Raw genomic sequence first — 16,484 nt, 5'->3', positions numbered from 1 at the left:
GCGAAAACTAAGTAGCCATTTAAACAGATAGCAACAAAGTATGGAAAACCATCATGACTTTTACAAAGGTACTACCCTGGGTTTCTTGTCCATTGAAAATTTTAAATGAAAACACTTCGCTCCTTATAGCATATTATACAGTGTAATTTTTGCCTTACATGATTTTTTGTTACAACTTCTTTGTACTCAATCATTAGTAACTCAAAAATAAAGTAAAAAGCATCGATTTGATATTACTATCTTTGAGGCATACAACGATTCAAATGCCGTATGTAATTTTTAACCTCATGTAAATCTAAGTCTAATAATCAAATTCTGTTTCTTCTAAAACTATGCCATCTTACATGCCAGACAGCACCAGTCCCAGGTCGAGACCTGGAAACACCTTTGACTCTTCTCAATGTCTTATCAATAACCACAACAAACTGAGTTCAGACTCTCGACAGCTCACATTCAGACAATGTTGGAACTCACTCCTAACCGCTCTCATATCCTTTTCTCCTTATTTTTTATTCATCCCACTGACACTGCAAAATCAATCTTTATTAAATATGAATTTGGAAATGTATCGCTGTGACTCAAAGATTTTTAATGAGTTCATACTGGCTGAAAGATAACTAGATCCAATTCCTCATCCTGCACTTCAAATCTCCCTGAAATTTTTATATCTCCTGCTATGTCCACGGAGAGAATACAACCACTAAAATGAATGTTAATAATCGTAGAGATGTTAATTGTGTTAAATAAAATGATACATGACTGCACAATACCTGAAACACACCCACTGTCATAAACAAGCCCTCCTCCAACTGGATGCCCTGTTGATAGTGCTTGTCACATCATGTCATAAAGGCCCAATTATTTTTTTTTAATTTCCATTCTGACCCAAAGAGATACTACTATAAACTACAAACACATTTGGATGATATGCAACTGGCAAATCACTCTCGGCTTCTAACATCTTACTCTCATTTCCTGTACTTACCTTGTCCCACACAGTAGCAAACATTCCACTGACCAACACCAACCAGTCCATGGCCCACAAATTTAAAACCAAACTCAGTATCTTTCCACCCAGATCTGCTCCTTATCATACCTTTCCTATTTTTACAGGAGACATGGCTGTCAACCTCTGCTCCAAGTCCTCCAATGGCTTCTACAACTCAATTTTTTTCATGGGCAAAAAAAGAAATAAAAAAAACAACTGGACAGTAAATTCCTAAAAGATATTCAAATGGCCAACAAAGACTCACATTATTAGTCATCAGGGAAATGCTAATTAAAACCACAAGGTATCACCTGTCAGAATGGCTAGAATTTAAAAGAGGGCAACATCATGTTGGTGAGAAGGTGGAACAACTCAGACATTGTTGGAGGAATATAAAATGGTCCGACTATTTTGGAAAAAGGTTTGGAAGTTTTTTATAAAGTTAACCACACTGCTCACTCTACGAAACAGCAATACCACATGTAGGTTATTTACTTCAAAGAAATGAACACACGTGTTTACAAAAAGACTTAAAGAAGAATCTTCGCAGCAGCTTTATTCATAAGCAAAAGCTATAAATAGCCCACCAATACATTATTAAGAGAAGGGATTAACTAGGGTGTATTCATACGTTAGAATACTACTTTGCAATAAAAAGGAATAAATAACATGGGTGAATCTCACAAATATTATGTTCAGTGAAAGAAGCCTTAACAAAAAGAGTGCATGCTGTGTATTGCTACAGAAAGTTCTAAAACAGGGAACACTAATCTATATTGAAGAAAATGAGCACAGTGTTGATATATAGTGTGTGTGTGTGTGTGTGTGTGTGTATATATATCTCACAGTGTTTATATAGTGGGAATAGGCATGAGGGCAATTTCTTGGGTGATAATCATGTTCTGTATCTTGACAGAGACTGGGGTTACCTAGGTTGTATGCACTTGTCAACCTGAGGACATTTACATATGAAGATTTGTATATTTAATTGTGTGTAAATATTACTTAATAAAAACTAATATATTCAACTCTAGTTAATGACATTCATGCAAATAGCTAAGGGAAAGAATGCTGATGTTTGCAATTTCTTTTCAAATGTGTCAAACAGAGGGATATGAGGTAAAGCAAGCATAGTAAAATTTTAATGGGACAATCTAGGTGGTGGGTATGTATGTTTTCCCTGTAAAATTGTTTCAACTTTGCTCTATATTCAATTTGAAGTCCTTACAATGGTTGACAAAGCGCTAGCCCACCACCACTTCTCAAACATCACCTCCCAGCATACTTCACCTTTAGCCCACCAAGCTCCAGCTAAATTGTCTCCCTGCTGACCTTGAATACAGAAAACATAATCCTACCACAGAGTACTGGCTTTGAATGTTCCTCCTTCAAATACCCAAAGGCTCACTCCTCCATACTTCTGTTCAAAGGGTCTTTGAGAGGGGCTTTCCCAGATCACCCTGAGTAATATATGAGAAGCATCATCAACAAACCCACTGTCACACTTATCACCATCTAGCATGGTACATTTTTGTTTTCTTCCCTGCCCTCCAACCCACCTATCTATATAGGAAATTCCATAAAAAGCATAATTTTGTTTTCCTCATTATTGTTTTCCCAGAACCTTGAACAGGGTCTGGCATGTAAAAGGCAACTTTTACTGCATGAATGAATTAATAAATGAATGAGGTAAGTCTAAATGGCATGGCTTTACAAGAATGCAATTTGGCAAACCTACAAAGAGCCCTGGTATATTTACTTCTATTGATCTCTCCAAATTACATGATCATTAAGATATTTATTTATCTCAATATTCTTTAAGAAGAAAAAAAACTTAAGAAATCTAAATCAATGTCCAACTATGAAGAAAAGAATTTTTCCACCTCTGAGTCTCTGGCTTTATACTGTTTGCTGTCCTAATCTTACCCTGACCAAATCTTAATTAACTTCTGTGCCCCTTCCTTTTTTATTTTCTTCATATTTACAAGTTATTATATGTTAATTTTACTTTTACTTAAATTGATCTCTCCTACTAGCTCTATTAGAGCAAAGGTCATGTCTATTTCGCTCAAAACACACATTTTTTCCCAGACCTGTGCTGAGTAAATGAGCATCTCATAGTTCATGGCATCACGTCACTCTATGTGTAAGACAGAGTGAGAAAAACAAATTGAAAATGTAAGTATGATATTTTAAAATAACTGAAATAAATACTAAGGTAACAACAGCTAATGGAAATGGAGGAGTTAAAAAAAGGAAGAGTACAAAACTGCTGTGTGTTTTTTTTTTATCTGAATCTCCTAAAAACGATTTTGTTTTTAGTCCATGTACATGTATAACTTTTTTTTTTAATGAAGGATTTTACGGAAAAGAGTCTATATTTACATTACCAAAGAGAGGCACTGACACTGTTAGGCATGGGTGGGAAAAGGACCTGTTTATCCAGAACGTCAGCATAACAAATAATCTTTCTAATGTTACATCAGATGTGTTGAAAGAAGGGGCCTGACAGCTTGGGAAAGCTAGAACTGGTGTTTTCCTGCAGCCATCTCATATACAAAGTGGTGGGCATTGGGCAGGAGAGAAACTGCTTCTGCACAGTTCTGCCTGGGAGCCAACTCTACTGGGCATCATCTAAGCCTTGTTCATATTGGTGCACTTCATATAGAGATGATTTTTTTTTAATGTTTAACCAAGATATGTTGATTTTCTTAATCGGAGACTCACGGGTGGGACAGTTATATAAAATCAACAGAAGGGAGCCATGTGCCCAAACCTGAAGCAAAACTGTGCTATGGCTGGGACCGGGTTTGACTTTCTGCCCTCCGACACTTGCTCAAAAACAAATATGATTTATGGTCAGCAAAGATCCCTAAGAGCCAGGATTATTTCTAGGTCGACCAACATGAGCTCCCCAAAGTCTAGCACATGGTAACACTTAAATGATTACTGAATAACTGACTAGTGATAAACAAGTTTCAGAAGGGTTTAGTTAGAGTAATAGATTACAGACACAGTCGTCTGTAAAAGGTGAATATTTGAAAGTACGTCATAACCTTTTACAATGAAAACTAAAACTAAACTGCCAAACTACCTTCATGACCTATCTTCTGCTATCACATTTGGGAAGTAATGAAATATAGCTCTTAGATCATGGATTCCGAATTCGAAGCCAGAGAGAATTGGGTTTGAATTCCAATTCTACCTCTTACAAGGGGTGTAACCTTACCCCTTGTAAAATAGGATAACTTCTACCTCACAACATACAACAGATGAGGGGCCGGCCCAGTGGCTCAGGCGATTGGAGCTCCATGCTCCTGACTCCGAAGGCTGCCGGTTCAATTCCCACGTGGGCCAGTGGGCTCTCAACCACAAGGCTGCCAGTTCAACTCCTCGAGTCCCACAAGGGATGGTGGGCTGTGCCCCCTGCAACTAGTAATGGCAACTGGACCTGGAGCTGAGCTGCGCCCTCCACAACTAAGACTGAAAGGACAACAACTTGACTTGGAAAAAAAATGTCCTGAAAGCATACACAGTTCCCTAATAAAAAAATTTTTTTAAAAAGATACAACAGATGAGACAATGTATATACCGTACTTCCCAGAAAATAAGACCTAGCAGGACCATCAGCTCTAAAGTGTCTTTTGGGAAAAAAATTAATGTAAGACCTGGTCTTATTTTAATATAAAATTAATTCAATGTAATTTTAATGTAAGACCGGGTAATATAACATAACCAGGTCTTATATTAATTTTTGCTCCAAAAGACACATTAGAGCCGATGGTCCGGCTAGGTCTTATTTTCAGGGAAACACAGTATATATAAAGATCTTTGGACATAGTAAGAGCTCAATCAACGCAACAGAAGGAGCTTATTTTTCCGGACTGCCTCCTAATTTCTGAAACAGTTCTCAGCAGGCTATACTACTACAATAAGAAACAATGAGTCGATGAAAATTCCTTGAAGAAAATATTATTCGAGTCTCTCAGAGTACAATCTGGGCCTAAGAACTACTTAAAGAAGTAATTTAAATGACTCAGGAGACCTTTAAGTTACTCAGAGCTAAACACAAGTTACCTTTACAACTATTAAAAGTAGTACCTCTAATTATAACCCAAACCAGTGGGCAGCCCGAGTACCAACCACCAAAGGAATGTGCTCAGTCCGGTCATCACCCCAATCACACAAGGCTCAGCCTTCTTATTAAAGCCTGAGCTTCCTCTTTCCCTCTGAATGTGTCAACAAACAGTGTAATGGATCGAAATGTAGTCTCTATTAATAAGAAAAAGTTATATTTACAAAATTCTTTCCTATGATCACAACCTAGAAATATTTCTCTTGGTGGGGGAAAAAAGAAACTGCCCGATTTTAAGTCCTTTGTCCATCCATCCCTTTGGCATGGTACTTAAATTACAAACAACATTGCTGGGCCTTGAAAAATGTCAACTACATCCCAAAAGGCAAAAGAAAGACAACACTAATTCTATGACATACCAACAGGAATCTTTTATCTCCACAAAATAAAGCCAATCTTTAGAAACAAGAAATGTAAAACCCCAAATCCTAAAAAGTAATAATATGATTCATAATATGATTAGATGGAAGACCAAAGTTCATCATAAGTGATGTATTCAAAAACAAATAGTATTTTGCTTTAAATGTTAAAAGAATTATGAAATCTAATGTGCTGATTACTAAATAATCCTTATGCCACTGAAGCCAAATTTTTGCACTCAAGAATATCCTGATTTCCATCACACTTGCAAGTAACATTTTAAGAAGTAATTGTATTACCCAAAAGAACAAAAAGGCAGCGGGGAGGGAGAAGAGAGGGGAGTTCTAGCTGAAACACACACATACAAGGGGCTTCAAACAAGTTTGGTGAATGCATTTATTAAAGGTACAAATTAAAAATCTATTGGCCCCAAACTTCCAATTGCAAAACAATCACACAATAGAAGTTACCCTACACCCCCCTCCCTGCCACACACACACACACACACACACACACACACACACACACACTCACACTCAAACACATACTAGACGAATATGATATCTAGGCCATGCCAAAAACCAGAATATAAGTTAAATACAAGCCAAAGCCTGCATTCCCTACTATACTTCACTAAGCTGTGATCCTACCAAGCCTCTTCCTCTTTTAGGATATTTTATTTTTGGTCATCCCAAAGAGAAATACGGAGGATTTAAGAGGCAAACTGGGATGAATATTACGCACTTTAAAACATTTATCAAAATTGGGATTTACTCTGTACAGATACACACACATAAAATAACTTTTGTTCAAGTTCATGTATTACATCAGTTTCCAATTTTAAGAAAGGACATTTAAGTTTTTTCAATAGTAGGGAACAATCACATAAATTAAGGAAATCCAAATAATAGATTTATGTGGCTATAAAATTCAATGAAGCAGCTCTCAGAATACTGACTTTATGAGTAAAAAACAGCAAGGCACCGACTAAGTTGTATAACATGCTCCCATCTGTTAGGGAAGAGCACAGTGGGAGAAATGTCTTTATATATGTTTTTACTTTCCTAAAATATAGCTATGCAGATATGTAAGAAAACAGAAATCCTGGTTAACTCAAGGTAGGGAAAATGGGGAACAAGGGTGGGAGACAGTTTTTTATCCTTTTACATCTCCTGAATTTTGTATCAAGCGAATGTTTTAACTAATTCAAAACGTGGATTTTTTTTCTTATGATTGCTAATTTTTAAAAGAAGCCCTCTTTAAGCCTATTTAGTCATGTGTAAAATCGGGGGGCGGGTGGGTAATAATACCTACTTAATGGAGTTACCATGACAAAAAATGAGATCTTGCACGCAAACTGATTCCCACAATTTCTGGCCCACTTTACAAATCATTTACAGCATCTTTGATTTCTCACTTGCCCCTTATTCCTTGCGCCTTCTACGGTATTGCACACATAGCAACCCTTACGCACTACTTGTGAATAAATGCATGAGACCTTGCTGAAAGTATCACCAGATTTCACCTCAGCTAGCCTGCTAAAAAAGTACATTTTAGAGAGTCAACCACCTTCATACTTACAGGGATGCTCCAGACCTGCATTCCATCACTGTAGCCAATCATAACCAGCAAAGGAGGCTCATTCCCAGTGCTGTGTATTTCATGAAATTCCAGATTTCTTGATGTATCTGCATTAGAATTAAATAACAAAGAGGCAAGTGAAGAAGACACAATGTCAATCAGGAAAACAACTATGCTTCTTTAATGCCATCAATGTTATAAGTGTTTATATTGTTGCTCAATAAAAATTAAGTGCAGAAGTAGTTGGGAGACATCATTTAAAAGAAAGCGAAAAGGAAGCTGAATTCATAAAAATAGTAGTTTTTCTTTTACAAAACACAAGTAAGGTTTTAAAAAATCAAATTACCGGGCTGGCCCGGTGGCTCAGGAGGTTGGAGCTCCGTGCTCCTAACTCCGAAAGCTGCCGGTTCGATTCCCACATGGGCCAGCGGGCTCTCAACCACAAGGTTGCAGGTTCAACTCCTCGAGTCCCGCAAGGGATGGTGGGCTGCGCCCCCTGCAACTAAGATTGAACACGGCACCTTGAGCTGAGCTGCCACTGAGCTCCCAGATGGCTCAGTTGGTTGGAGCGTGTCCTCTCAACCACAAGGTTGCCGGTTCGACTCCTGCAACAGCAATTGGACCTGGAGCTGAGCTGCGCCTTCCACAACTAAGACTGAAAGGACAACAAAGTGAAGCTGAACGGCACTCTCCAAAACTAAGATTGAAAGGTCAACAACTTGACTTGGAAAAAAGTTCTGGAAGTACACACTGTTCCCCAATAAAGTCCTGTTCCCCTTCCCCAATAAAATCTTTAAAAAAAAATCAAATTCTCACTAGCAAAATAGGGAATATTAATATCAGAAACAAAACCACCTGTAAACAACAAATGAAATATTTTACCAAAATTAAATACAAATATGAAGTATAATCATCTAGAGTTTCTAATATTTGTAAATTCAGCAATGGAAGAAAAATTATATTCCTTTCCATATAGGAATTGAATCCTGATATGTCTGAAGATACTAGGCATACAGTCCATTACAAAAAAAATTATATGTACTTGTGTAATCAACTTTTCCAATTCACATTAGTGAATATTAAGCATCTGTTTACATAATCAGTATAAGATATCCTTATTGAACAAAACTATTGCACCTCAAAAATCACTAAGTCAAGCATTCTAGTCTCAGATCACAAACTTATCTTCCATCAAGTTTGCTCAACTACTTCCATTATAATTCATTGATTTCATTAGGACTTCCAGTCCACTGACACCGCTGACTTCTCACTTTAGACTATCTTCCCACTTTAGGGTCTTTGATCAATCGTCTCAGTAACTTGTCAATAATCTACATTCCCGTATCCCTTCTTGTGGGATCTTTGCATGGCACCCAACTAGTAAAACCTCACTGCTAGATGAACCCAACTACCCACAATCCCAGCATGTTCTACGACAACCAAGACTGCTATAGAAAAATCACACAATGAGGCAGAATTGGTACCACTAAAATTATCTCCACAGACCTCAACTGCACTCTCAAAACTGCACAACAAACTTATTCTATTTCCTAAAACTTATTCTACAATTTCTTCAATGACTTTCTTAAACTTTGTCCAAGCCCTGATTCCACCCACTCTCTCCCCATTCAACAGATAATGTGTCTTATACCACACCAGGAAACTAGAAACTTCTTGTTGCTAAAGAACTACATATGTGCACCTGTACCAGCCTCTTCACCTTCCATCCTATTACAAATAGTTGTATTTCCTTCGGTCTAAAGTAAATCCCTCGATCTGTGCTTTGGATCCCATCCTCCCCCACCTTCTCAGCAGCCTTTTTCCAATCATGAACTTCAACTTCTCCCATGCTACTGGATATTATCAAGGAGCATTTAAACATGCTAAAATGTCTTCTATCTTTTAAATTTTTAAAAATAAATCAGCACCAGGGGATTTTAGATATAAAGGATAGATAAAATTAACAAAACTCTGGAAGATAATTTTAGAAAAGTATTTTCATGGTCACACTATAAGGAGAGATTTCTTAACAGGACACAAAAATACTCTTAGCATAAAAGATTGGCAAATTCTACTACATTACTTTTTAGCGACAGCATGGGAGAGAGACTCCCCACAATTTTAAGCCCACAGATTCATCCAGTTCTCATAACAATCAAAAATCAATATGAAAGATAAGTCATTAGAAAAATAGGCAAGAGACATGAAAAAGCACTTCAACAAGAGGATATTCCAATGATCAATAAACATGAAAAGTGCTTCAACCGCATCTGTAATCAAGGAAATGCCAATTAAAACCACAAGGACAAAACCCAGTGTGGGGAGGATGCGAAGCACATGGGTTGCTTATTCATTGCTGGTGAATGTAAATTAGTACAACCACTTTGGAAAATATGGACAACACATTCGATGATACCACACCTTTTGACCACTCTAGGTATATACTCATTAGAGGCAGGAACACACACATACACTCTAGGACACATGCACAAGAATATCTGTGGCAAGATTAATTGAAAAGAGCCAAAAGCTGAAATCAATGTCTACAAACAGAATGGACAATCACAATGTGATATTGATACAACGGAATACTATTCAGCACAGAAAAAAAGAATGAACTACCACCATATACCATAACATGGATGAACCTCACAAACATAATGAGCAAGATAAGCCAGACACAAAAGACTATATACTGAATTCTCTCCATAGAAATTCAAAATCCCTAGGCAAATAGGTTGCAATGTTCTATTTCTTACCCTAGGTGATAGTTACAACAGTGCTGGATTTGTAAAAATTCATCCCTTGAGCTATACTTTTGTGCTAGTTACCATATTTGCACAAGAAATAAGATTTTCAAAAATCATAAATTAAAGCAACAATATGCTTCTCCTTTTACTTGACTTCATCACTCTCCTCTCCTAGAGGCTAAATTGCTTGACTCAGTTGTTTATAACTGTCATGTGTTTTTCATCTCTCATTCACCCAAATACATTTCAGAATGGTTTCTGCCCCTAACACTCTTCCCAAGTGACTTTTCCTACAGTCGCCAATAACCTCCAAGTCGTTAAAGAGAAAATCACAGGCCCAAAATGGCATCATTTAGTGCTAAAAGCCCATGATACCAAACCTAGATTTAATACCTGATCTAACTGCAGTTTCAACCTCGCCCAGAAACATAGTCAGTCTGGAATTTTCTGGTCAAGCACCAGTAAGGTGATTTGTCATATGGGGCCACTCCGTCACCTCCCCCTTAGAAAGAGGCAATCTGTATAATAAAAACGTGGCCCCAAAATAACCCTTTCTTTTGTCAAAAGCTCTCTTGCGCCACCCTTCTTCCTATAAAAACCTTCCATTTTGTACAAGCCCTTGGAGCTCCAGTCGCTAGATGGCATGCTGCCTGATTCATAAATCTCTTAATAAAGCCAGTTAGGTCTTCAAATTGACTTGGTCCAGTTTTGTTTTTTTACCATTGTTGAAGACTATTCATCAGCTATGAACAATGCTCACCATTTTCTCCTTAAAATAATTTCCCTTGGTTTTCTCTTGGTTTCCTCCTAGTTTTCATTCTATCTCTCTGGTGCTCCTTCACCATTTCCTCACTGGCTCCTCCTTTTCTAACTAGTCTTTAAATATTGGAGTCACCTTTCAATTTTCATTCCTAAACTCCCTTTTCTTCTCACAGTACACCATCCCCTGGATGACCTCATTGCTTCATCCATCGTTCCAGTTAGCAATCAATCTGCTAGTGAAGTCCTCTACATGGGTTTTGGGTGTCTCAGTAGAAGATCAAATTCCACCCATAAATGAAAATTTTCTCCCCAAACCTGATCTTCCAGGGTTCTCCATTTTGGTGAATAGCAATGCCAGGAACCACTTTCCTCCTTCCCTCTAGCAATAAATCTATCACCATCCTAACCAGCTCTCTTCTGACACCACTACCACCCCTGTCCCTGCTACATATATCCCAAAAGCATCAAGAGCTTCCTGCACCCACCACTGCCCAACAGACTCCATGTTATAGTCCGAGCGTTCTTTTTAGAACACAAATGACATACCTCCTCACCTCCATCTTCAACTTCCTATTGCCCAAATAGAAAGAGCAAAATCTTTTACATGATTTATAATCAGTCATTTTTTAATGCTGATTTTCTTTCTACAGGAATTCACTGGCATCCAGTTAACAGCACCTGACTCTATATCCAGCAAAATTCAGAACTATAAACTTATTTTAGGGCCTAATTAACTCTCTATATCTAACATTTATAATTTTCAATGTCCTTTGGTATATACATCATCTAATCTGACACGACAATCCTTTTATATGCAGAGCTGGAGCCAACTTCGTTTTATCATTGATGAGAACAAGTTACGTATAATCTACTCAAAGCTGAAGGGAAATCTCAGGACTCTTAATACACAACCCAGTCATCTTTCTACTATAGCTACCACCGTGATCACAGGTGATTACTTTTAGAAGGGCTCAAAGGCCATATACAAAACACCTGAGGTCATTATATGAAGAAAATATCCTTTCTCTTAATTTAGATTATGCTGAGTCACTTGTGCTACTTTTCTTTCTCTGGATGATGGTACAGCAGACTTCCGTTACTCTTGTTTGCAATACTTCATTTTGTAAAAGCTCTGTATTAGTCTTCGGAATTGTTATGGCTTTATTCTTTGACTTTCTATTCTCGATCATACCATCATCACTGGTTATTCTGTCCGCAACTGCTCCTTATCTTCTTTACTGGTTTCTTTTTTCTTATTTCATCCCGAAATATGGACGTTACAGTCTTTCCCACAGAGACATGTAGCGTTCCTTTGTAGTTTTAGTCAACTACAATGCTCTCCTTTGATTCACCCATCCTTCAAACCTGTCCAGGCTTAAGTTACCTATGAACCTCTACTGATACTGCATTCAGTACACTTCTCCATAGAAAAATGTTTGCAATTGTGAAGGAAAAGGGGGAATAATGAGTTTTCTGCTCACCTTAAAAACCTAGGTATAAAGTGAAATTAAATCTTTCCTCCCAAACCAGCTTCTTCTGTATTCCAGGTGTGTGTTAATAGTAGCAACACAATGCCAATACCCAGCCTAAAAACTGGGGAGTCATTTTTTGTAGACGCTAATCGGTGAATGAGGTTCAAGGCAGGAAAGAACATTTCAACCAGAAGGCCCCCCGTAGGCATGAAAAGTTCATGATCTGAAAGGCAAGTGGGGTTGAAGCATAGCTTATGAGACATAGACAGGAAAAGGACTAAGACGTTGAGGCACTTGTGGGTCATTTTTTGGAGGGGGAGGTTTCTTTGGGGAGGGTCTTTATTAAGTGAAGCTTTAGTCTCAGTCTCTGCCAGGTGACCCCACTCCCCCAAGGTTGTCCCAGACTTGCTACCTTGGAGGAGGGAAGCCTGCTGTCCTGAGAACATCCTGGGAAGACAGCAGAGCTGAGATCGCACCCCACCCGCAGCCTGAGGAGGAGAGGCCAAGGCAATCCTGGCCAGAGACTCCCACCCCGCAGCTCTGCTCTTGCTGCTCCATTCACTGCCCTGGGGTATTCATGAGCTCTGCTTCCACAGTCACTTCCACACTCCAAAAGCGAGCCCCAAACTCATCCCTACCAGGCCTTCAGTCCTGGGGAAGGGCAAAGCAGGAAAGCCTATTAGGACAGAGAGCCCTTGATGGGCAACTTCAAGGAGCCTCTCCTTTCCTTAGTCAGGGGGATGGTGGCCTCAGACTGCACCCCCCTCTCCTCTTAACAGCATCAAAGCACTTGTGGGACATTTAAGTGAAGATGTCTAGGAGGTAGCTGAAATGGGGACCCAAGCATACCAGAGTAACAGAGCCAAGCAGCAGCTATTATCTCTATTCCTCACACATCTCCCACTCCATGCCTCCCCTTTCTGGTAACTGACCTAACCCCACAACAAGCACAGAGATAAGCACATAACCAGCTAAGCCAATTCTAGTACTACGTCCTTGGACACTGCAACTATTCCAACAACCAGAAAGTGATCCTCACTGAGCATTCTGGATTGCCCAGAGTGGTTTTCCTCCTTGATCATATGAGCATAAAGGTATGAACAGGGAGCTTTGAGCAATCACTGCTCTAATCTCATTAGAAGTCAAAGAGAAGCAAGCATCCAGAGAAAAGTAGTGACAGCAGTAGAAGACTGGAAGTACCAAGCCACTATCCTTCCCAGGGTGGATGAAAAAAGGTTTTCTTTGGAAAAACCTCACAGGGTGATCTGATCACAAATTCCTCACTGAGAAGGTCATATTCATACCCCAGGCATGCAGTTTCTTTACTAAAAGGCTTATCTTTGCCTTAAGCAAGCCCTGCCCATAGTTTCTGGGCATCCAGGTTAACGCCTCTGAAATGCCTCTCTTCAGACCCTTCCTTCTAAAGGGTGACCACCCTCAAGAGAGCACAAGATCTTAATTGTTCTGTAATCCAATCCTTGCCTTGTTTGTTCCCACCTTCATGCAATCTTCCCTACATTCCCTCCTTAATTTCAAATGCATAAAAGAAGCTGCAAAACTTATTCTCTGGAGCATTAGAGATCTTGCTCCCTGGTATGTTGTCAGTTTGGTTGAAATAAACTCTTATAAAAATTCTCTACAGGTTTGGACGTTTCTTACATCGACACCAGCTATGAGTAGGTTTTTAAAAAATCTATGAAAACCAGTATGGTAGTTCCTAAAAAATTAAAAATGGAATTAACATGAACCAACCATTCCACTTATGGATATATACTCAAAAAGAACTGAAAGTAGGTACTCGGGCCGGCCCGGTGTCTCAGGTGGTTGGAGCACCATGCTCCTAACAGTTGAGGTCGAGGTCACTGGTTCGATTCCCACATAGGCCAGTGAGCTGCACCCTCTACAGCCAAGATTGTGAACAATGGCTCTCCTTGGATCTGGTGCCGTGGGCTGCCATGAGCAGCCGACTGACCACTGGCGAATGACTACCTCAGCTGGGGGGGAGGGGAGCGCAAGGCTCATAATACCAGCATGGGCCAGGGAGCTGTGTCCTACACAACTAGATTGAAAATGACTTGAGTTGGAGCTGATGGATCCTGGAAAAACACACTTAAAGTAAATTTTTTTAAAAAGAATGGAAATTCCAACATATGCTGCAACATGGATGAACCTTGAGGACATTATGCTAAGTGAAATAAGCCAATCGCGTAGAGACAAATACTGTATGTTACCACTTATGAGGTATCTTGAGTAGCCACATTCATAGACACATAAAATAAAATGGTGGCTGGCCGGGCCCACTGGGCAGGAGAAGATGGAGAACATGGAGTTGTTGCCTAGGTACAGAGTTTCAGTTTTACAAGATGAAAAGTTCTAGAGATTGGTTGTGTAACAATGTATAGTCGGTCCTGGAATAATCAGTTTCATCCAATGCCATTTCATTATAATGTTGATGAGATACTATAGGAACTTAACTCTTGTTTATATCAACAAGCCGAGGGTAATATTGGTTTCATTATACACTATATCATTTCACCGAAGTTCCAAGTACCTATCGATGACGTTAACCGAGGATTTACTATACTTAACACTACTGAACTGTATACTTAAAAATAGTTAAGATGGTAAACTTTGTTATGTGCATTTTACCATAACTTTTTTTTAAATTTTAGATTCCCTTAAACCAATCACTTGCAACTGAAAAAAGGGTCTGTTGAATATAAAAACTGATACCTAAGTATAGTACTAGAATTGATAAGAGAATTGGGCAAGTCAAGAAGGGCTAGGAGGTGCTAAGAATTTCCACTCACAGACTACAAAGTTGGCAGTTCTTATTATACTATAGCAAACCAGCTGAATAACCTGATGTGTTTTCGGACTCAACTATATGTTCACCTTTAAGGAATCTGATAGGAAAATGTCAGGCTTTTCATGAAGATGGTGCCAAAAGTGAAGAAGAAAGGAAGCCCTAAAGCTGAGCCAAAGCAAAGGCTTTGGAGGCAAAGAGATGAGTGCCGAAAGGCGTCCACAGCCACAACGTAAAAGGAGATCCACACGTCACCCACCTTCCAAAGGCCCAAGACACTGTGGCTCTGAAGGCAGCCCACATGCCCTCGGAGAGCGCCCCCAGGAGAAACGTGCTTGACCACTTTGCCATCATCACATTCCCCCTAATTACAGAGTCGGCCATGAAGAAGGTAGAAGACAACAATACACGTGTGTTCACTGTGGATGTCAAGGCCAACAAGCACCAGAGCAAACAGGCTGGGAAGAAGCTCTATGACATTGACGTGGCCAAGGTCAGCACCCTGGTCAGGCCTGATGGACAGAAGAAGGCGTATGTTCCACTGGCTCCTGACTATGATGCTTTGGCTGTTGCCTACAAAATTGAGATCCTCTAAACTGAGTCCAGCTGGCTAATTCTAAATATGAAAATTTTTTCACTGTATAAAAAAAAAGAAAGAAAAATGTCAGGATATTCAACCAGTTTAGTTACTTCTTATCCCCTTTTCAGTGGTACCTTAAGAAAAGCAAGCTTAGCTATAACTCAGACTGAAAACAAAAACAGAACAGCGATCATGATACAAAGGGCCTCAGGAGCTCTCTAAGGAGCTCCAAAAGATATAGTCTCTGCCTAACATTAAGCCAAAGTGAGAACATTGATTAGGAATGGAGATGCCTCGGAGGATCCAGGACTGGAGAATGCCAAGAACCCACATCCCTTAGAAGTAGGTCCTCCCAGCCATTACCTACCCTACCCCCAACCATGATAAACCATATCAAATGGGCTTCCACCGGGAGGCACAGGGCCAGCTGGCAGCACTTTATAATTCCAAGCAGAAAAGCAGAGCTCCCAGGCCTGCTGGAAAAAACAGAAGCTTTCACCAGAGCAGAGTTCCATTCAAACACTGTAACTTTTAAATTGATTAATAGCTAATAGAGTTTCATTAATAATATAAAATAACTTAAATCTATAGATAGCTAATAGACTTCTAAATTGTTTTGCCAGAAAAACTCCAAGGCCAGCAAAGAGAAGGCTAAATACCTAAAACAATCTCCAGGTACCCATAACTGCTCTTCCAAAAAACAGGCTCCTAGGGACAATAAATGGCTCAGTTCGTGCCAGTGCAGTGCTCATAACACCAAGGTCGCCAGTTCGATTCCCACATGGGCCAGTGAGAAGCAATGGCTTGACTTGGAGCTGATGCGTCCTGTAAAAACACACTGTTCCCCAACAAAAAATTTAAAAAAACAAAAACACAAAAAAACACAGGCTGCTAAACTAGTATGGTTATGATCAGAAGAATCCCCTCCACTATCTCCCTTATGGTATCATGAAAGACAAAGCCAAATTGTCTTTCAATGGTGAGTATCTCAGAAGGTTTGCCACACAAAGACCTAAACAAAAACATTCTTGAAGGAAAAAACACAAATAA

At 39.3% G+C, this 16,484-nt stretch overlaps 1 protein-coding gene across 18 annotated transcripts in view; it reads right to left on the bottom strand.

Annotated features, from left to right (window-relative positions):
* BCAS3 (BCAS3 microtubule associated cell migration factor) overlaps window positions 1-16,484 on the bottom strand; it is a 568,714-nt gene that overhangs the window by 539,669 nt on the left and 12,561 nt on the right. For all 18 annotated transcript variants that reach the window (XM_081029000.1, XM_081029006.1, XM_081029003.1 and 15 more), the window contains exon 5: window positions 7,065-7,171. In XM_081029000.1, the coding sequence (XP_080885126.1) occupies window positions 7,065-7,171 (107 nt within the window). The remainder of the gene's footprint in view (window positions 1-7,064; window positions 7,172-16,484) is intronic.

Source organism: Rhinolophus hipposideros (genome assembly GCF_964194185.1).
Source record: "Rhinolophus hipposideros genome assembly, chromosome: 20".
NCBI classification, from domain to species: Eukaryota; Metazoa; Chordata; class Mammalia; order Chiroptera; family Rhinolophidae; genus Rhinolophus; species Rhinolophus hipposideros.
The sequence above is the reverse complement of the archived record's forward strand: the minus strand, read 5'-3'. Positions and strand labels throughout refer to the sequence as shown.